The sequence below is a fragment of the Cygnus olor genome, chromosome 4 (genome assembly GCF_009769625.2).
Source record: "Cygnus olor isolate bCygOlo1 chromosome 4, bCygOlo1.pri.v2, whole genome shotgun sequence".
Lineage (NCBI taxonomy): Eukaryota > Metazoa > Chordata > Aves > Anseriformes > Anatidae > Cygnus > Cygnus olor.
In genome coordinates this window covers 31,533,176-31,557,031 of record NC_049172.1, presented here as the reverse complement: position 1 = coordinate 31,557,031, position 23,856 = coordinate 31,533,176, and the positions used below count along the sequence as shown (strand labels likewise).

Below are 23,856 nucleotides of genomic sequence, written 5' to 3'. Positions count from 1 at the left end.
AGGCCTTATATTCTGTGAATATGAAACAAAAAAAAGTATCAGAGACCCATGCACAGTCTTTCTTACCCAGAACAAGGAAATTGAACAGAAATTTGTTTATCCTATCTCCTTGTTTAGTTGCTGTATCTAAATTTCCCCCTGCAGACACAGTTTCTGAGAAAGAGGGGTAAGGCATTTTGTTACCTGTCGACATTTTGCCTGGACAGCTCCCGGTGGTAAGTGCTTCTGTTTTTGGAGGTCTTGATGTAGCGCATAAAATTTTTGAATTTGCTTAATTAGACCATCAACCTGTCCCTTTTAGTGTACCAATGCAACAACTTAATGCCTGAATAAAATACTTTGGAAAAAGAACCAAAGGAGAGGGCTGTAGTGTCAGAAGCTATAAGTTGAGTGGGATATAATTCCCAGGCTGTCATATTAACAATCGCGAAAGAATATGTTATGCTTAGAGATAGTGTCTAGTTCATTTACATGCATAAAAGCTTTAAATAAGATTTTATATCCACAGATCACATAAAAACATTGATTCCATTATACTAAAATATACTTTATTAATAAATATTTCCCCTCTGTAAACATAACAGGATTTATAAATAAATACATTTTTATAAGTTACTGTACACACCTGTACACCTCAGCTCCATTTTTCTACATCATGCATTAACATGTCCAAAGTTTTATAATGCAAGATTAGACAAAGCTCGCAAAATTTTATTATAAAAGTCAAACACAGAGTTGTACCAACTTTTTTTTTTCTGTGTGTGTCTACAGATCTTCAGCATTTTTTTCTCACTGAAAAGCTGTGAATTTATGTGAGTTTTTGGAATATCACTCCTTTGCAGGATGTCACCAACATCTTCCCACTTGTATCTTCTGTCAAAAATTTTCTATCCAATCATCTAAAAGCTTAAAGTGAGTAATGGTGCAGTATTCAGCTTAGCAATAGGCATGTGATATACCTTTTTCCAGCTCTGCCACTACCTCTAACAATCTTTTCATTTGCATCCCTCAACTGCAAGCCTGTCAGCACAGGGACTTGCCTTGCTTACTCTAGCTGGACACTGCAAAAATAAAGATCTAGATGATTCAGCATGCCAAATTTCACACAGGCTCCATGCTTTGTCTCAGTCTCTCCTGATGATAGCTGCACAGAAAAATCTCCTGTCTCATATACATTTCATTTTCCCATGAAATTACAGTGCTACGGTTTCTTGACTAAACCTGAACTCAAGGCTCCTAGTGTTAAAAGCCTAGCAGACAATGCACATCACTGCTCCAGCCTAAATGCCTGAATTCGTTCCTCTCCCCACTCCACCCCACCCCTAAAAATTTGGGTGGGCTAATTTGAGCTGGCAGTTCTGTTGTATTCTGGCTGTGCTGTAATTCTGTTACGTCTCCTGCTGGTATATATAATTTTACCCTGCCTCTTAGATTGTCCACTGAAGCTGCTCTGGCTGTGCATGTCCACAACTTCTTCAATGTTTCTGTGGGCAGTGAACTTTTGCCTTCTCTCTGGATACTAACACAGTCATTGTCATACCACTACTGCTGGAAAAAATGCCTGACCTGCCACGAGGTAGCAGGAAGTGCAGACAAAGCCAGGCCCAGAGTTGATTAAAGTCCTCTCTATTCATTTGTCTGTATTATCTCTAGTAAAGTGCAGTTGAAGCCAGGTAAAAGTCTGGATTTGCTGGATTACCTGCAGACTGCATATAATCAAAGGACGGGTATCATAAAGGTCCCTTGCTCCACTACAAACTCTTTAGTAGAACAAAACTGTTCCAGCCACAACATTTCTGGGTGAGCATGCCAGCAGCAAACGTTAGAAACAAACAAAATTATAAAAGCCAGGTCAAGTACAATTACCTTTTGGGGAAGAAACAGACCTGGAAGCAAGAGGTAGGACCAGCAGAGACCCGCTAAAAAATTGCAAACCACAGCAGGGCTACCATGAATTAGGTGCCGGCAAGGAAACTGGAAGTCAAGATGTGTAGTGTAAAATATGAGTCAATGTACTCAAACCTGATTCTGGGGTAAAGATACACCCCAATCTAGGAGAAGCCATATCAAACCTGCAACCACTCCTCACAATGGATCAAATAGGATCTATCAGACGATTTGGCTGTACACAAATCCAGCACAACTATTAGCGAAACCTCATAACTGTTCTCAGGATTAGCAAATACTTCTTTAGATAGTGAATAGATGATTTGCTACAGAAAACTGTGCATCTTATAAGCCTTCCTTTACCCTTATTTACTGACAGAAATTAGGTTAATGATGATAACTACTCCACCACCGACTGTTCTAACATATTTACCTTTCTACTTCTGTCAAACTTGACAAAGCTCTGAATTATGCATTCACAAAACAAGAGTGCATACTAACAATAATGAACAGAACCATATTCAACCATAAGGAGATATCCTTCTGAATTTCCCTTTTACATATACACCAACAATAAATTTCACCTACAAAGCATTATGGCAATAGAATAGTTATGGCCAAAACAAATGTTTTTAAATAATCAGTGGCTCTCACTAAAACATAACAAACAAGCAAGCAATGTCAGGAACTGAAGAAGTTCCTCTGTTTGACAGTCTTGTGTTTTTTCTCTTCTGAGAAGATGCCCCAGCATTAAATGAAATACAGAATTAATGAGTATCTCAGTAATTTATAAACAGAATAAGAGTGTAAAAGTGCAAGTTTACTTCTCAAATGCTCCTTTTACTTCCCAAGGAGGTTGTCAGTCTAAACAAGTGCAAGATTTTCATTTGAGAAAATACATCAATTTATGAACTAGGGTTTTTCGTTGGTTTTCTTTTTTTGAATACTCACTTGAGGAACAAATCTGGCATGATTATTAAAATTAAAGTAAGAAAACACGTAAATAACAGCCTGAGTTTAGACAGTAGGCAAATAAGAGATGTGAAGATCTCTAAAGATCTGTAGTCTTCCCATTGATTCCAAAATAGTGAGGCAAATAGCCATGGGAACAAAAACAAAACAAAACAACAACAAAAAAAAAACACAGAAGTAGTTTTAATAACTTACTACAGCAACCGGCTCATTAGCAATGATGAAAATGTGTTTGGGAGGGATTTATTTGATCACGGAAAAACAACAACAGAAGTCTTTTAATTAAGCTCCAGAAAAGTCATTTTCAGTGCCTAAGATTGCCTCAGAAGAGTACCACTGTTCTGCCCTTGCAGTTTTTATGTAAGATTTTGTGTGAACAACAAAACATGCTTCTAAAATAGCTGTTTCCTGTAGGAAACAGGAAATAGATGGAATGCATATGAATACCTGAAACAGAATTAACAGCTACAGTCTCAGCCCTAGATCATTTTACATTTCACCAGTTCCAGCTTAATTCTTTTCTACCATCCCATAGCTAACTGGGTTTGGCCCCATGAAAGGCTGTTTCTGCATGATGTACTTTTAATTTAAAAGTTATTTTTGTATTTCACAGTGTAACATAATAAAAGGGTTCTCTGCAGCTCATCTCTTAATGCATGAAAACAACATCTCCCCACCATATTGCTTAGCTTTATGTCTTTGCTCTACCACAAGACAGCTAACATCTCCTTCCCCATCCTCCTCCTGCCTTCACCCCACAGTTCTTCCACACTTAACTCCCCAGTCCCATCTTCCTCATGGCAGGAGCATTCTTGATCATGTACTTTCTTCACAAATACACTCTTACCTACCACATAAGAGCTGCTTTTGCCTCTCCATTACCCATTCGAAACCGGTCTTGCAGATAAAGGGAGAGAAACATTTCAAACACATCATCTAGCATTACTGTCCTTTCATCCTGCACATACAATTTAGCTCCCTTGCTTGTACTTTCCCTTTTATTGAATTGTTTATCACCTGTTGATCATCTTGTAATGGTTTATAAATAGATTGTCTCTAAAACATTTCTGAAGGCAAACACTTAAGTCTTTCCTTCTCTTTTTTCCCTGATTCTGAACGTGCATAGTTGCAACTGACCACTCATTTTGAGTAATTACTGTCATTACTCATGCTGAATAGTAATACGGCCTAATAACTTAAATATAACCATTCTGCTAAATAAACTGCTACTTACTGTGTGAAAAAAAAGACCAGGGTCCAGTCTCACATAGCCTGAATAGAGACTTCCACAAAAAAGGAATGAAGTAACATAGTATTTAGCAAGACTAAGTTAAATGCAGAATTACAAAAATTAGTGCATTTGCTAAAGCACTGGAAAAGGACAAACAATCTTCAGAGATCATACTAACTAAAAAGAAAGGATGCAACTTCTATTACAGATCCAGTGAAAAGCAGCTGTTATTGAAATAAATGACTATTCACTGTCAGAAGTTTGCAAACGATCTTTTCTCATAGAACGCAATAGACCGCTCAGTAATTCCTTGAATACATGACTTTACCAGGTGGACTCCAGGGAGAACGCACTTCATCCCCACAGGCAGCCTGGAGTTTCTTTTGCTTCCTCTCAAGCTGCTCTCTCCTCTCTGTCTTTTTCTAAGAAAAAAAAAAAATGTTGTGTCAAAAAAAGAACTCTACCAATGGAAAAGTCAGAATTATTGCTACACCTTTCTTGGATAAAACGAGAAGTTAACACACAATAGAGATTTGCCTTTCGGAGCTTAGCACATCCCGTTTAGGGATTCGGTCATGCACATTGCACAATGCAACACAGAGGCTGCACACTTGATGTTGCTTACAATTAAGGTGACAGTCTCAAGGATGAGCTGGCTTTGTGCACTAGCTAAACAAAAAATGCAACAAAAGGCCTAGTGGATTACGTATTGTATTTGTCTTGCATGTAATTAGTCTCATCCTAATATTTCTTTTAAAAGGATACTTACACAGTGCTAAATATGTCTCCCGTTACATTAATTTTGATGCATCTGTGTAACTTTCTGTACTTATTAAATTACACTTGCTATGAGTTAATCTGGGAAGTAAACAATTATAAACAAACCTCCATCTATTTTATAAACACTGTAAGGTTCTGATGATATTTTCTATTCTTTCAAACAGCAGTGGTGAGTTAGGATGATGAAGGATAAGCAATACTTGCAATGGTATTTTTGTGCCTGATTAAAGATAATAGTAAATAATTGCTAATTAGTTTCTGAATAATAGGTCTCTTGAATATCATTAGTTAATGTCTTATATTGTTCTGTTCATACAGAACATTCATTCTGTTCGTACATAAAATAAGTGTTCTTCTTTGTAAAGATGCCTGCCATTTCATTGTTGTGGAGACCAAAAATCTAAGAGTGCATCTACCTTAGCAATTTAGTATACTGGAGAGTTCTTTACAGGTGCAAATTTTCCTTTTATCACACTTGTAGGTTTGTGGTGCATGCATGAGCACACCACTTACTGGCTTAAGGAATATTTCCCTCTTGGTGGAACGAAGGTTGACATTACGGATCAGAGCATCACTTAGTGTGTCCCATTAGACAGGTGGATAAAAAGGTCCTTGAGCTGCTGGCTTTCTAGCACATGAACAGTGAACGCCTAGGAACAGCAGATGGCATACACGCCATTGGTAATAAAGATACACTGTGGATATGCAGGCTTGAAATCATAATCAATTTGCCAAATCCATCCAACCTTGTTTCTTTCCTCTGTTGCAACCTATCAGCCAGTATTTTGAAGCACCACAGAAGTTTAATATTTTCACATGTGAACTACATTGCTGTGGAAGTACTGCTCCTTGAAGATAGCTTTAAGTGGCACTCTTAGATAACCCATGATCCGATCCCTCTGAGGGACACTGCAAGATCCCATGATCCTGGCAGAGTCTTTCTGTTATTCATAACTGAGAAGAGAAATAGTGAGGTTACTGCAGCTAAAGGAAGAGACTAGCAAATGGTGGTAGATGAGTTATTGTAAAAGAGGGAGCTTGAGAGGAATTTTTCCTTGTTTTATACATATACACTATTCAAACTTACTAATGCTAGTTACAACTGTGATATGTACAAAAATGTAAGAGTACAACATACTTTAAAACATCAGCCCTATCAGTATGTTTTTAAACAAAGATCTGAATATCTTTGTTAACATAAAGACACAATTCAGTTAGGAATATCTATCTGGTCTGGCTAAATCAACACACAACGATTTCACGTTGTTACTAGTAAAGCTGATTATAAGCAAGGCAAGGTTTGCATGGAGAACTAATGCCCTTTACTAAAACAAGCGGTACAGAACTGTCAGTCTACTAAATAATATTACCTCTCTGTACAAACTCTATCTTCCTGGATTATAAGGGATAATTGAGACAAACTGGGCTTAAGTAGCACCGTAAGATTCTGACTCTTCTGTCTAGAACAAGTTCAAGATATGTTTCAGACATTCTTAAAGGAAACTGGTTAGTGCCCTAAACAGAAAGGAATCTGCATTATCGGTGATATTTCTCAAAAAAGAAGATAAAAAGATATGTGCTAGCAGTACACGTGAGCTTTGGAAGAATATTCTCTATAATGGAACATGTATGATTCATGCTCCTGTTGGTGTATTTGTACATATCCTGAGTATGTACTTTTACAAACATTTAATCTTATTCTACCAATCTTAGAATCTGGATCTGTATTTGACATTCAAAGAGACATTACAACAAGTAATTGGAAATTCATTAAAAATAAGACTTATTGTAGCAGTAGTGGCAATTACATGAGAAATCATGTCTTAAAAGTGTGCATATTTCATGTTTATAAAGCACTATTTACTGAATACATGTTGCACAACCGATTCACGTAAGAAAATGCCAAACCAAAGGTAAAGCATACACTCACCCAGGAAGGGACTTAAAGTTGTTTTGGATTTTTTAAATCACATCTCTATTTTATATACTTGGATTTGAAGTTCCCATGTTCACGAATGAATCCTGATGCTAATCAAAGAGTCTTGGGTTAAGTTAGCTGTTTTTTTTATAGATAAATTTGACAGGAAGCCTTGCTGACTTCTTCCCTGCCTTCAACACACACCATGCTTTTTATGTTCTCATCCTGGCCACAGTTCACATCTTCACAAGACATAATAAGTGATATAAATCTTCCCTGATACAATAAATGTTATTTGCACTAATGAGAGAAGAGTAAAAGAAATATTGCGAAATGAAAACTAGAACTACAGTTTGTCATACAGCCGATCAACTTGATTGGCTTGATTTCTCTGTTTAAAATTTCCTACTCGATAGCCTGGTAAGAAGAATACATTTTTCACTTACAAAATTCTGGGAAGATCAGATTTGTTAGCAGTGTGACTGTCACATAATAACTGAATTTTAGATAGTACAGAAGACTTACAACATTTTAGAGGAATAATATTAACAGCCGTATTTCAAACATATTGCAGTACCAGGAGATTAAGATCCCAATATAGAAAGTATTTTCAGATAGATCTTATTAAACCACATGAAATGAAAAACTCATATCAGCTGTTTGTAACCAAGAAAATCAACAATTCCATGAGACTAATCCAGTACAATATCACTTCCTGATGTTTTTTAACAGCGTTAGAATGCCAAAAATAGGTGTTGAGCATACTCAACCTCAAGGTAAAATTTCAAACTTCTTCTAGGAATCATAACCTTACTGTATTGATTTTCAAGAACTGGAAATCTGAAAGAATGCACAGAGCAGCACCACTTCTCAACAATTCAACTAGGTTAACCAAGTACAATGGAGAACATAACACATTTTGGATACTCACTTTTTTTCTAGGTTCTTACAGAAAAACAGTTAAAGATTAACATCTAAAAAATAATGTAAACCAAACTAATCCATCAGAATAAACTTTCTACGTGATTCTCCTCTATGTTCCACTTCTCAGACTAGGTGCATGTCAATGACAAATGTCAGACACTGGTAGTAAAAGTAAAAAGTACTAAGTAAAAGCAATCATTTAATCAAGAATTACATCTAGATTGGCTTGAAGAGTACTTAATGAGTAGCAAGAGGCAAATATTATGAAAGAAATAAAATTTTTAAATCAGAAGCTTAACCTTTCTCAGCAATACTAAAGTATCTCAGCTCAAGATTATCCGTTTTATGTTAGTATTTTACACGTTAATAGCCTTTTTCAGGGCATTCATTTTCATGTCTTAAAAAGTAATCTTCTCTATTAAACTGTGTTATCAAAGACCGACACAATGTCCTCTAAAAGTATATGTAACAGAATTTCCATTAACATACCAGCAGAATGTTTCTTATAGAACTTACAAGGAGGTTTTAAAATTTCTGCTTTACCCATGCATTATGATCAACGCTTGGTTCAGGAAATCTGAGGATGAATTCACACATTTATTTCTGCTGAACTGCTAATGAAAAAAGATAATAGAATACTTCCCACTATATTACTCTTATTTCCCTTCAAACAAAAATCCCCTTATTTTAAAGAATACATTTAAGACTTTCAAAATCCTGCCCTCCTAGATTTGACAACAGTTTATCTATCTATACGCAAATATCATTTGCATTCTCTTGATAATAAATTGACAACTTTACAACTGTTTCTCTCTGCAGTTCATTGAAGGTGTATATTTTCTCTGTTACTATACAAAGTGAAATATTATTCCAGCCAAAGAATATGAGGAACAGAGTCACTGCTGATATGCTATTTGAAATAAAGGTGTGTTAGCTGCAAAGCAAACAGCACAATCTCATCTATCACCAGAGAGAAAAGAAGAAAATCTACTTGAAACTCTGGAAAAGAATTTTTTTTTTTATAGTCTACCGATGGTTTAAATGAGCATGCGTAAGGATCTCAAGCCAGCTGAGTTGCAGGATCCTCTTCTTATCAATGGCAACAGAGCCCTTATGTACCGGGTGTATGCCAGAAATCACATGGAAGAGAGACAACAGAAGAAATGCTCTCAAACTAAGGAAACTTTGGAAGTCAACATGATGAATGACTGTGTCATAGGCTGAGGATGGAAAATGCAGATTTTTCTTTAACTAGCAAGTCACACATATTTAAGAAAATATATGCTAAAAATATTAGCAATCTCTCCTCTAGTTTGCCCTTCTATTGCAAGGAAAAAAAATATCGCCTTATTGTTGGGACTAGACTACCAGATTAGTTTACTGCTTAACACCTAGGAATAAAACATGCTGTTGCAGGGAAAATATAATTGGCAGCATTAGAATTTTGCCCTTCCTAGTAAATCAAAATAATCTCAAACCTCGGTGTAACTGCTTTTATCAATTTAAGAATTCCTCACTCTAAATGTTGCCTTGAAGGCAAATGCCTACACTGCTGCAGCTGGCAGTGCTGCTAGGCTTTGCTGGTTTTGTGCTGTGGTGAGCTGGCAATTCAGAGACGGCTTCTCCTGACATGGAATAGAAGAAAAGACTATGAAATTCAAAACTCTAAGTCATGTAGGTAGGAAGAATATATTTTCCATGTAAACTAAAGATCAAGCACACCATACTTTATCATTTTGTTCAAGAGTGTCTGAGGACTAGCTATGTAATACTGCCATCATCTGGCCTCTCTTGTAACAGCATGAAACAGCAAGAATATTACATTACCATATGAAAGTATTCACCCTCATTACTACATTAATTTGTTTTTTTTACATAGCGAAAAAATAAATAAAAAATTACCAGCCATCTTTCATATTCTTCAATAGCCTTTTTATCTTTCTCGTCCTTCTTTGTCTGTTGTATTTCTTGCTTTCTTCTCTCTAGGATTTTTTCTGCCTTCTTTTGTTTTATATATTCTTCCTTTTTTTCATTCCTGTATAGTGAGAAAGAAGAACAGGAGATCACTGTGTAACAGTCTAAATGCTGTATCTGTGACTGATTAACTAAACTGAGTCCAAAGAGATATTTTATGCATTTAATAACAGATCAAGAATATACATATATATTTATAAATCTTTGATGTCCGTCTTCATGTAATTTAACATCAAGGTATAAATGAAACTATTATTCTACCTACTATGGCATCGTTTTCTCTGTACTACTTTCCCCCTTACCTGGTATCATATAAAAATTAGATTTAAAAGTTCTGCAGGTAATATAGTAAATTGCACTCAGTTTCTGAAAACTCTTGGCTTGCAAAATTAACAAAAAATTCCTTCAGCAGACACATCTCATTTGCTTTTGAATACACCTACATTCATACAATGTATTCCAAAAACTTTAAGAAGGATATACCTTCCTTCCTATTGCTTACTAATGAAGCATGAGACTAGTCACGCAAGACATTATACTATTCGGTGAATCTTACTTCTCAGTTGTAGTACCTCTGCCTCGGTCTTTTAGGGAAGAAATTATTTAAGTTACTAAAACAAACGAAACTCTAGAATGTGTTCTCACTGGGATTATGCTTGCTCACTGAGACTGAAAAGCCTGATCCCAAGCAAGCCATTGTTTCCCAATCACAAGCACATGAAGCACTCCCAGAAGACCTACTGCATTTATAAGCAAAGGTTCTGGAAACTGATATGCCAAAACTCAAATGCAGTACCATTTTTCAACTGCTGATACGTTGTCTTTCTTCTTTTCTTCAACCAATTCCTCTTCTTTCTTCTTCCTGATTCTTTCAGACTGTTTTTCCTTTCTGCTTTGCTCTCTTAAATATTCTGTTTTTCTTTCTTTCCATTTTTCAAATGCCTAAAGAAAATCACAGGTTCATTAGAAATCTTCCCCCTCATCTTTTTGTCAGTGCTCTCCTCACTTACACTGGATTAATATTTTTGGTATTTCTTCATGTTCAAATTTTGGAATATTTGTTTGTTGCATTGCACAGAAGGCGATATCATTATATCTAAAAAGCATGTTATTTTCCCCAGTACACAATAGTTCTTTGCCAATGCATTTACATGGAGTTTATTTTGTATTCAGCTAACAGAATCCAAATACAGAGAAATGCTTATCTGTGTACAAATGTAAACATTAAATATTTCCAACAGAACGTAATCTCACCATGTTTTCTTCAAAGATTAACTGCGTTCAGATTTTAGAATCCAGTTCATTCCATCTCTTGCTGGAATTACCAAAATTATTCTCAGCAATTTCCTGAACTATATCTGAACCACCTTTATATACATATTTCACATTACCTTCTGTGCTGCTTCTATTTTCTCTGCATTCTGTTCTTCTGCTTTCTTTTTCTTAAGTTCCTCGAGCTTCTTTTTTTCACTTAACTTCTTTGCTTCTTTTGCTTTCATTGCTTTCCAGGCTTCGAAAGATGCAATTGCTTCCTTTCTTTTAACAGCTTCTTTCTAGATTGAAAATAACATCCTACATTTAAATACGCTTAAATATAAAATATATATCTATAATTGAAAAAGTATGCTTTAAACTCGTTCTCAAATGTAGGATTAGATTCAGCAATAAAGAAATGGAAATGGATATGTAGAAAACATTCCAAGTAATACTCAAATTTGAACTTTATAGACTTTTCTATGCTCATTTTTAACTTAACTCACTCAAATTATACAAATGACTTGCAAAATGTGTAGAAGAACATGAAATACATATTAAATACTTAAAAGGGAAACATATTAAATACTTAAGAACCCAATCTAACAACTGTATATGTAAAATGTAGATAAGAATCTCTTGAGATAGGGAGCAAACTCATTTTCCACCAGAAGATATGATAAAACTTAACGTGTGAAAGGTTGAGTATCCCAAGATCATTGTAAACAAACCTGAAAATTAATCTAATTAATTTAAGAAGAACACTTTTAACATCCCTGGTGCAAATGTGTAGGGAAGCATTAGCCACACACCCTTTAGCACAACCATAACAATCAGGACATGTCACTTACTGCTTCCAATTAGAGAAAACCAGAGGCCTTACAGTAGCAGAGTGATGTAATTAGACACAAAACACAGCTAAATATACTTCAGAGAATGATAGTTTGTCAAATTCTCCTTAAACAAGAGTGTAAACAAACCTCTTCAGTATTGATCCTCAGATTTTCAGCTTTTTTCTTTTCATTTCTCTTTAATTCCAGTAGTAAAGCTCTTTTCTTTTCCAGCCAATTCTGTAAGAATATTAGAAGACTTTTACACTTTTAAAGTGTTTTTAAGCTGTAACTAAAGATGTTCAGTTAAAACAGACGAATATTATTAGAGCAGCACCAATATAATGACAACCAGAATCACTCTCAGTTCTTCCATGTGCTACTTTAATAATTATCCCATGTGGAAAAGTAAGACATGGTTCAAATTAAACTATTTTAAGGACCTTCACGACAGGTTTTTTTTTGTGTGATTTTTTTTATGTTAAGAAAAGTCTAAGGTTCTACAATGATAGCTACTAACGTGAAAAGCCTTAAAGATCTTTAATAAAATCTCTTAAAAACATCAACAAGACATAAGCATTAAAAAAAAAAGGAAGAAAAAGAAATATGGAATATTCTTATTACTTGGGATCCAGGAATATTGTTTAGATTTATTGTCTCTCTTGCAAATACTTGTAACTAAAGAGAACAAAGTCCAACTGGGAAAAGTGAGACTCCAGGCACTGTTATGTGTTATGAGTCATTTGCAGAATCAGGCTTAAATTTTCAGGGTTTAATTATATATTTGGTATGCTGCTTAAAAATACGAGTGTCCTAAATGTAACCTATTCTACCTTTAAAACTATGCAGACTATAGGTGTGGATTTCAGGCTCTAAATTCTGGGTTAGAACCATAAATAGTATTACAAACATATACCAATATGAACAACATCTGTTAACAAAAGGAATGCGTATTTTTCATCACCCAGATTAGTAACAAAAATCTGTTGGAACCCACATATGAATTGTGATGAAATTCTATACGGAATCCACACTGGTTATCTTCCAGAAAGAATACTAGACTTGTTTTTACTTTTCCTAAATGCCAACTGAATAGAAGATACCAGAAAAAGAAATTTTAAACTAAACACTTACTTTTGTTAAGGAAAAATTAAAAATAAAGGAAAATATCTTTTATGTCTGAGAATAGTCTGACACAAAAATAAATTACAAAACAAACTATGTCCCTCTCATCTAGCTTTTAAGTCTGTAATTTGATGCAAAGGCATGGCCACTGGAATAAAAGGATTATCAAATCTGTAAGCATATGAAAATAATATACATAACAATATTGATTTCATGAAAATAAGTGTTGTTGGCTCCTATAAGACCTTTATACGCATAGGAGATTTTGTTTTATTTTGTTGTTTGTTTAAGATCTACCTGGAAAACAGCTGCTCGTAAACTATCTGCTTTGTCAAATTCTCTACTGTTCTTCTGCAAGTGTTTATTCTCCAACACCTTCAATGTTCCCAAGTATTGAGGTGAAACAGCTGTAGCTGATGGAACAGCTTTTGCTTTTTTCTTTAAGTGTGCAGAAGACAGAGACCTGTAAAGACACAAACATATTAATCATCCTTTCATTTACTGTAGCTGCTAGCAAGCAGTGTTCCTTTCATTTCTCTTGATACCAGAACTTAATGTGATTCGGTTTGTACATGTACTTGTGTGGGGATAGGAAAGGAGGAAAAAGCACGTTTTCTTTGGGCAGGTTTATTACTGAGAAAACAAGCCATTATTCAACATATTCAGCCCAAGAACATTTACAAGCTCCTTATACTTTCATCTATAAAAAAGCTTAAAACCTGTTAAGATAACACAAATTGGATTCACTGGTGGACACATGAGCACACATTATAGAAATTGACAAAAGACTTGGAGTCTAATCTGACAGAGGAGATACTGAGCAAGGATTATAATAACGTCTCATCTCCTAAGGTATCCTCCACAGATGGTCAGAAGTTGTCAGCAGTGAAGAAAATGCTGACAGAAAACGAGAGCAAAGTGGCATTGTCAGGGCACCTACGTACATCTTATGCTCTGTAGACTATGATAGACAGCATTGTTCTCTCACCTGCAAGATGAAGGTTTTGATTTTTGTAGAACTGTCGCCTTTGTTTCACTTTGTTTCTAAGAAATGCAAGAGAAAACAAAAATTGCAGTCTCTTAGATAACAGAACTAGATCAGGATGACATAGATTTTAAAATTTAACAAGGATGTTAAACATATATACACATGAAAGCCACTCAAATACAGAAAGGGTACAGTACAATACTGTAAGAACGTTAAAAAAAGAACACACCACCTTTTGGAATGTTTGGAATGGCATCTAGAAATGTTTCTTTGTATTATGTTGAAATATAGTCTATAGTTTAGAGATAAAAAGGAATAAAAAGAACCTAAAGGGACAGTGGGCTCCCCTGTTATATCAACATTCTTTAAACTGTTTTTAATATTTAGCTTTAATAGTTACATATACCTACATATTTTCTTTCTCATGAAAAGGCATAAAGTACTTTGTGTCTTGTTTGTTAATCAAGTCACACCATGGATTCCATCCTCTGCCAACATACACTGCTCATTTCAACTTTTCAGTCCTCAAAATAGAGATTTGGCATTTTAACTTCCATAAGGATAATTAATTAAGATTTGAAAACACATGTTACTACCTTTGTCTGTTTTAAACTATTTCTGTAAAAGGTATTCCCTACGTCTTCCTTAAAACTATCCATAATTTGTAAGAGCCTTGGGTCTAAAACTTTTACAAGCAGAGTTTTACACATTTAAGGTACGAACTGCGAATTTCTTTACAAAACTTTTCATTGCACTTCTCATTGTTCTGAACAACAGTAAAAACACATAAAAAATACCTTGACAAAGTCCTCTGAAGTATTCTTCGACTCCACATGTTCAGACTGACCATCTACTGACGCTTCCTGTACTGTACCAGTTACTATTTGCTCTTGCACAATGTTCTCCTTTTTATCTGAACTGTCATCTGTTGACTTCTCTGATTTCTTTGTTTTCTCATACGCTGTCGTGGTCATTGCTTCTATCACAGAAAGGGTTTTGTTAATATTATCTTCCAGTTTCAAGCCACTGGGGCTGGTATCCTTCCTCTCATCTAACAGGAGTAAAAAGATTAAGAGGACCCATTCACTTAGACAATATGTTAACAAGAGTTTCATGGTTTCTCATTATTGTTATTTCTGTACTAAAAACATTTGTTTATGAAACATATTACTGAATTTCACATAGGATAATGTGTTTACTATATACAACCAAAGTTTTAACAAGTATAAGAGCATGATAACAGCAAAACTTCCCAGCTGCCTCTCGACGTGAACTTGGCTATAGAGCAGAAACCAAAAGCAAGAGCCATTCCGATCACAGCAGGAACTCTTCACATCTAGAGAAGTCTACACTACTACTAAAGTCTGTATGACAATCTGCGTAAAGAAAAAAAAAAAATCTGTGTGTTGTTTTATGGGAGTGTGGGATGCACAAGGAAATAATGGAAAAATTATTTCTCACCTCAGTGGTGAGGATTTAAGCAAAATGTCACGTCAATTTAAATACATGCCTAAGTGGTGAAATTGCCAGTTAGGAAGCACTTTTTCAATAATACTTAAAAACGTTTTTATCAGATCTGAACAGACATTAACAGCGATCTAAATTTTTCAAATAATTAAGATACAAACCAGGAATATCTATGATAAATTCCCAGTTACAGTTCTGATGAAAAGAAGTAAGTTTTGGATGACAGTAACTCCAAGTTAACTGAAGAAAGGACTACTGATGCTGACAATGTAAGAAATTTAATCACAGTGATGAAGGTAGGTTCCAGGTGACAAAGAAAATTCTGAATTCGTATGAACCATTTTCTATCTTCTGTTGATACGTAACCTTTCATTTTTCACTTTAAGCTTATCACTAAGCTAGTATAACAACCGTATACAAGCTGCAGGCATCAGAAACTATACAAGTGTAGTTAAGTTGCAGCAGTTGGTGTGCACGACACTGTAGACAGCTGATTTACTTTAGACTTCTGACTATTTTGTAGCATGAGCTTCACTGAATTTCATGTATAAGTCAGTTTAGTACTATTTGCAAAACAGATACAGAATATTAACCATAATGAAAAAATGCCACATAGAACCCATAAGCATTGTTGTAGTTTCCTCCTTAATAGTTCTAGCTATACAAATTTTATTGGTCTGCTTGGAATCTTTACACTTGCACACTTTAGCATCAAATTGAAACACTTATTTTCCAGTCCCTTTTCCACCACTTGACACCAGCACCTTATCATTCTTCTCCATTTATGCTGTCCCTCCTCATGGAGAATCCACACATTCTAGTACACTGATGCTCATCTCCTTTTCCCCATACAAATTTCTCCTTAAATATTGTTCTATTAACAATGCTCAATGTACCAGCAAAACAAAAAAGAACTAAAATTAAACACAGATCTAAGTATATTTGCTATTCACTACCCAGTATGCTGTGCCTGATTTTTCAACTTCTGTTCACCTTCCTATACTCGGTTCTTCAAGCCAAGTCCTAACTTTGATCTCATTAGGCTGCAGCCCAGTGCACAGACATTACACAGGCCATGCCAACAGCATTTTCCTCACTGCATCCAACAGGCTATGTTAATTACCCGTTGGAGTCTTACACACAAAGTACTCCCAAGCATGATAACCTTAACCAATATGAAAGGTGTTTAACAGCCCATTCCAGTGCTTTTCAACTTGGGTCCATTCATTTTTTGTAACACAGATTTTTTGTCTAACAAAGGAGACTAAGAAATACCCCCAAAATTGAAAAACAATACCAGCCTGAAGAAGAGAAAGGCTTATCCTGGTCACATTGATGGCAAAGAGGAAATGAAATCAAAATGACTTGTTTTAAGTCTCAAGGATGCTTAGGCAATGATGCCGACACTTGACTCACGTCAGAAGTGTAAATTCACTTCTCAGACTTCAATCTGTTCCTCTCCAATCCTAGGACATTTCCAGGACCCAATTTCTAACTACTTGGGTTGATACTGCACTTAGACATAATGGCAAGAATGAGGCTGGGCCTTTCTTAGAAGCAGAATACAAGGAGACATGAGGGCAAGAGAAAGATACTAAGAGAATGTAAAGGAGGAAATTAAGAAAAACATTGATTTTAAGAAGACTTGAACTGGAACCTTAGATGTTACCAAGGTGTAAATTATGACATTTATCTGGCTGTACATATCTAAGTTCTACCTTGTGAAAGTGGTGTTTCTTCACACATCAGTAAATTGGAATCTCCAGATCTCTCATTGTGGGAAGTAAAATTAATGGAAAATGGTGGTGAAGTACTTTCTAGCCATGGACCCTTAGATCAGAAAGTGGCAAATAAACAAGTGAACAATTCATAACAAATCAGAACTATTTAACTTGAGTTTATAATACACTGATAAAATGTTTCTTCAGAACTCTTCAAGTATAATTACTGTCTCACATTCAGAGAAATAAAACCCATCAACCCATTTCTGAACAGCTGCAAAACATAACAAAATCCTGTTTCTAGTTAGAAAGAAAATGATGTTCTCTTATATGCCCCTCAATAGCATTTCCAGAATGCTATTGGAAATGGTATTTTTCCCCACTCCTATATTTCCTACAGAAAATTTTGACAGCTAATAAGTTACTTTTTAAAGTTTCCAATGTAAATGGTAAAAAATAAACACATATACACTTCATTCTCAGTCTTACTTCAGGACCAGGGTTTTCGGCAAGCACTGCTTTCTCAGACGAGGCTCTGGTATTCAGAGAAGTTAAGGATGACGGTGCCGAAAATGAAGACAATCCACTTCTACAAGTTATTTTTTCTTCTGACCTACTAAACTCATTGTCTTTCATGGGGCCACTTTTTCTCCAGACACTTCTTGGTTGAGATGATGCTTTGTAACAGCCACCTGATGAAGGAATGCTGATATTCTCAGATGAAAACGAGTATTATAGTTTAGGTTATGTCTAATTAAGGTCATTTTAGTCTGGAACACTATTTTGTCAAGTTAGACTCGACTATTTTCAGTTAAACAAGCTATTTAAATAGTACATCTGTCTTAACATGGGGCTAAATACAAGCAGCTATATAAGGAATTATTGACATTTCAGAAAGTTTAATGGAAGTTATAAAGCTTCTAACATAATTTCGTAGACAGACAATCTAGAAACTTATTTTTTCCATTTACCATTCTCTCTATGTATATATTGAAACTACAAACAAGAACTTATCTGCAGTCAGAGACAATTGAAAAGTTTTCATAAACATAAAAGAGAGCATGTATCTAACAGCACTGTTGTAAGAAAACCTTTTTGTTATTCTGCTTAACTCTCTTTATCTACCAGAGAAGATATGAAGGGAAGGCTGCTTCTCTCCATATGGTGCAGAGCAGAAAAACCCTGGGTAGAAGAAGACATCATGAGAAATGTGGTCAGAGGAGGGCCCACAGTATACATCCACCTTCTTCAGTGATGTCTCCGTTCCTTCCCTAAGTCAGTCACTGAGCAGCAGATCTACTTTGCAATGGTTTCTCAGAGATTTCTATCCTTTGGCTCCTAAACTTCCTCCAATCTTCCTCGCATTTTCTCCCCCCTACCCTTGCACTGACAAGATCAATAGCTTTCTACCTGCCTTTTGCTTGATGTATGTTGAGACACGTGGAAACACATATCTAATTCTGCAGACTGACACGGAAGTATTACCTATTAAGTCCTTGTTCATATACATCTATCGCAGGAAATGAGAGAATCACCATGGCCATTCAGCACATTCAGCAGTGTAAAGCCTAATTATACAGTTACTGTGAAGTTCGGAGAGCTGAGAGGTCACAACAATATTCTTACAAGTGACTTATGGCATGGAAAAACCGTCAGTGCACACTAACATCAAACGAGCAGACAAAGCTGGTAAGTCTTTGGTTGGTGGACTCCTCTGTTGGCTAGGGATATATTTATCTAATATGAGTAAGTTCACAACAGTTGACTATTGAAGACAATATACTAGCATTTACATGAGGAAAATGTTTTTTCTCCAACGTTTTTTCTGCCCATGTAAAAACTACACAGGCATTCTGGCCATGAAAGAAAGACATCTAGAATGCCTAGCCGCACATTCAAGTATCTGGCACTTTGGTGCCATCATGTGGAAAGAAAAAAAGTAGCAGATACCACTAATTACGCTTTACCAATTTCAAAGTTGTCATCTTCCCTCACAGGTAATGACCAGCCATAAATTCCTCTTGAAATAAAACCAAAAAACTAATAATGGAAACAGAGCACAGGAAAAATTCTTCCCATACTGGCAAGTAGGTAAAAAACATGAAGTCTTTCAACTTTTAAAATTTTTAAAAGTACATACAGCCAACTAGCAGAATTCTAAGTTTCGCTTTGCATGTTATAAAATAAATTAGCTCTTATAATGAAACACTGAAGTCCTCTTTATGTCACTAAACTTTTTTTTTTTCTGAATATGCATCCAAAGTAGCTCAGTATCTACAAAGTAAAAGAACATTTTAAGTCCTAGCTTTGTGGTGATAAGAAGTCTACCATCCATAACATTTTGGTTATGGCTCATATTCTGACACTCTATCACACAACAGCAGCATGAAGTCTCAGCATCATGACTTCAACACTGTATTTGTGAACACTGTGTTCTAACTTCATTGACCGTGGAGAGGGAAGGCCTGTTTAATGACCTTTCCATTAATGGGTGGGTGGATGCCATGGACATTGTGTGAATATGGCTCTCTGTGTTATGCACACACAGAGGAGACAAAGCTTTAGCCCTCCCACACCTTCCATGCAGATGTACTGATGGAAAAGTAAACTTTAAGCACCCAAACAGTTTGTTTCCATCTCCTGAAAGGGAAAGACAGATAGGAACCTCTTGATACTTGACCCACAATGGTTCAGATTCCCATCCAAGCAGGTTATCAAAACATGTATTATTAGACGAACATTAAATAAATACATCAAAAGTCAAAACAACTGAAAATATACTTAACACAGAAAATAACCCTAATAACAACACATTTAAAATAATATAATATGGCTAAGGAAGCAACAGCAATAACATTCAAGTGCTTTCTTTTCACCTGATGCTGACGTATTTCTTGTTTTGTGCACCCTTGGCTTTGGTATTGGTTTCTTTTCCTTTTGATCCAGCATAACGGCCTTTCTTTCTTTCTTTAGTTCAGGCATAGGCAAATCATTGCAGTGGTCAATCTCACTCATATGACATTGTAATTCAGCCGCTGAATGCTCTTCATTATTTTTTCTGGCATTGTCTTCATTTTTACTTTCCAAACAGCACACTTCATTTATTCTGTCATCTTGTATGTTTTCACTTTCTGAAAGTGTTTTTTGCTGAAGCTTCCTTTCATGAAAGGATAAAGTCAAGTCATCAGCACCTTCATTTTCTAAGTCAGCTGCTTTTTGTGATGCACTGTCATCTGAGAGAGGACTCTCAAAGGCAACAGATTTCTTAGTGCTGTCAGCATCTGAATTGCTTTTACGACATTCCTCCACAATACCTGAAAATCGTATATTTCAGTATATTAGCAGCTTTTGAGACATATGGAAAAATACAAGACACAGAAACTGTATCTTCTACGATTTAAATGTGTTTTTCATATAACTCTCTTCCGACTTAAATCTCTAAGCAGTTCTCTTTCTGCACCTCTGATCTCCCCAAACCACCACACTGGATCCTTTTTCTATATCCTTTCCTGCCATCTGTCTTCATGGGCCCAATCTGAAGAAAATACTTCAAATCTTTAATGGTTAATTCTTATCTGTCACGCAATTGAAATCCCTTCCAAAAAACAGCATCTCCAATGTCGTAAGAAGCAGAAGCAAGTCAACACAATAAAGCTATACATGTGCAGTTACTAGACCCCATCATCCACTTCTTTTCTCTGTACTTCAGTCCCATCTGAAATCAACTAGAAGATACTCAAATGAATATACTTTCCGCTCCAAAGTTAAGGTTCACATGTTTTTTAAAAATATGTTTATCTTTCTGTAGACTGTTATTACTAATTTACTTTATTTCAGATTCAAATACTCAAGAGAGATGACAAAAAATGCCACGATAGTTGAGTACAATATTTAATCCACGAGGAGCTTCTTTATAAAGCTTGTCTCCACAGGGAAATCAAAGCATCCCACCAACTTTTAAAAGATGCTTCAGATGTGAATGAAAACACAGGTATTACACATAGGTAGTCCTTTTAGAAACACATTACAATATTTAAGATTCATATTTCTCTTAATATGCAGCACCATATCAGGAGTTCACCATATCAGTCACTAGGTCAACCTAATTAATCTAAACATAAACATTACCAAGTATCAAATGCATCCCGGCCCTGGAAAAATTGCCAGACCAAACCTGTTGCTGGCTTGCCTACACTGCCAGGCAAGCATGCTCTGCAGCGCATCTTGCATCTGATTGTCCTGTCTGGTAAAACAATAAAGCAGCATTATGGCTTTCTCTCTGACCATGTCAACTTCTATTCACGGTACTGTGCACTGTCTCATCCAGGTGCGGATCTAAAAACTTGGCTTAGATGTTTCATAGCTATAAGAAACAGCACATACTGTGTCTAGTCTAGCATGTCGGCAACACCCCTAATTTTGCAGGGGAGGACTAAGTGATTTAGAAGCTGATAGAATATGAATCTTGGAACATTCATGCATATTGACTCACAAAGATTCCTTGTGATCTACTAATCAGTTAAGAACAGAAAAAAGCAGGCAAAAAAATTTAATTCTGTCTTACCGTTTAATATGGCAACTTCTTCACTCTCAAAGTCATCTGAGTAAACAGCTGTTTGTTCCCTTGCTGCATCAGCAGAAATCGCTTCTTGTAGCTCACCCTGAAATGGTATTGCAAATAACTTTCATACAGAAGTTTCAATTCTTCAAATTCAGCACTAATCCCCTCCTCCAACACATGCATAAGTAAAACTGTGCAACAGAGATTACCCCATTTAACTTTAAATTCCTAAGAATGGTAAGTAAAACAGTGTTTTCACTCCATCCTCATTCTCCCCATTTTTAAGTGCTCGATACGTGGAGGTATTTTTAACAACGTGGCCAGCTGAGGGCAGCCTTTGTACATGAACTACATGTCCTATTTTCACTCGCGAATTTCACCTGCAAAACCCCTCGGCAAGACGGGGCAGTGCTATGGCCACCCCTCCGCAGCAGGGGAACGGAGGCACGGAGATACTCCCCGACTTGCCTAAAACCCTAACTGTGGCTTGGGGGGGGGTGGAAATCAGAGGAGACGGCAGCCGAAGAACGAGCCGATCCCAAGCTTTGCGATACCCCCCGATGCCCAAATAGCCGCCTTCTTCTGCAAACCCGACCTGCTCCCGGGGCCTGCCGCTCACCTGCGCCGCTCCTCTCCGCGCCCCCGCCCGCCTGTCGCCGCCTTCCCCCGGCATGGCGGCCGCCTGCCGCCCCTGCGCCTTGCGGCGTCCCGCCTGGCTACGGCCCCGGGCCGCGGGCTGCCTTCGGCCGCCCCGCACGGCCGGCTGCTCCCGCACGGCCGGCCCCGCCGCCCGCATTGCCCGTCGCTTGGCGACGCCGCCGCGCAACCACGAGCGGACAAAGGGCGGGCGGGAGGCCCGGGTGGGACCGCGGGGCCGCCGCCCCGCTGAAGGCCGCGGGCTCCGGCTGAGGAGGGCGGCAGGCCCCGGAGGTTGTTTATACCGCCGAGCGCCCTCCTTTTTGCCCGAGGCCCTGCCTTCATTTGCTGGTGCCCTTCTGCTTGGGATTTTTATTTTCCCCATCATCGTACTCTCACTTCTGTACCACAAGAATAAAATACTGTAAAAAGACCCTTAATGCTTTTCCTGAAGGAGTTTCTCTAGTGCTGGCCACCCCTGCATGGTGTCCCTGCAGTTAAAAAAAGAGAAACGTTTCCCAGTTTTGTGCTGCCTTTCCCTCAGCATGTATGTATCTGTGTACAAGGTCAGACACTTCAGTACCCGGGTGTTTAAACATCAGTTTTCCATAACTACTTAGGCTGGAGATAGGGCACAGCAGTGGATACATCTATGCATCAAAATTTGGGCTGAAAACCGACTTCATCTGTGCTTTGCAGAATATATTAAGGTTTGAGAACCCGTGCCTATATCCTACGTGTAACCCACATACCTGTTACTATGAGGTGGATACACGTACTCCACTAGGTCCATGCCACCGCAGTAAGACTGGAGGGACACATTTTCATCCACCCCATTCTCAGAGGCAGGTGGCTGTCCAAAATTTTCCAGTATGGATTCAAGTGGACAGCTCTTTCTGTAAGGAACAAACTCACTGTAGCGCTTTCTGAAAAAAATAAAATCATAGAACCCATGCATTAGTTTGAATGAAACCCTAGAGATGAAGGAACGATAGTGACATCAAAGTAAATTACCTGGTGCTCATGTCTCCCAATACTCTGATTCTTATTTCCCAAAAGGTGCTTGTGCAACACACCAACAAATACCAACCTGCAGGTGACCAGGTGCTTTGCCAAGCAGCACACGTCCTGCTGAGCCGACCGTCGCCTGTAATCTGTATGAGCAATTCAGGGATGCATGCAATCAAATGCCAGGATGCTCTGGGAATATTGATCTCATGCATCAAAAGAAAATTGCCAGCTTCAGGACCACATACGGATATGGAATATTCTTCCTTCAGTTTAAATGGGTTGTGTTATCTGCCTTTCTAAAATAAGCGGAGTTTTTGTCTTTCCAGTGTTTCAGTTGTCTTAGCAATAATAAAGGACTTTTGACATGCTCTGTGCACTTGTATTATATTTGCATATATTAATCTTCCCCAAAATGCACTGTACTTTCCAATGTTGTACAGAAGAAAATATCTCTGACAGAAACCATGAGAGAATATGTAGGGCACAGACTAAAGCTTTAGGACTTCTTTTACCTCCTGTTTATTTTTGAGAATTACATTTTAAAAGCAGTGCAGATATGCAAAGGCCACAACACATT

General features: G+C 37.0%; 1 protein-coding gene across 1 annotated transcript; it reads right to left on the bottom strand.

Moving 5' to 3' along the window:
* Window positions 1-528: 528 nt before the first annotated feature.
* MAP9 (microtubule associated protein 9) lies at window positions 529-22,668 on the bottom strand. Its single transcript, XM_040554516.1, has 13 exons — window positions 22,252-22,668; window positions 21,636-21,732; window positions 19,948-20,385; window positions 17,561-17,763; window positions 17,069-17,180; window positions 14,681-14,934; window positions 13,884-13,939; window positions 13,193-13,358; window positions 11,921-12,010; window positions 11,078-11,239; window positions 10,483-10,628; window positions 9,615-9,747; window positions 529-4,512 (listed from the first exon to the last, which is right to left on the bottom strand). Exons 1-13 carry the CDS (start codon window positions 22,654-22,656, stop codon window positions 4,390-4,392), a joined length of 2,385 nt encoding a protein of 794 aa, XP_040410450.1. The 5' UTR covers window positions 22,657-22,668; the 3' UTR covers window positions 529-4,389.
* Window positions 22,669-23,856: the final 1,188 nt, after the last annotated feature.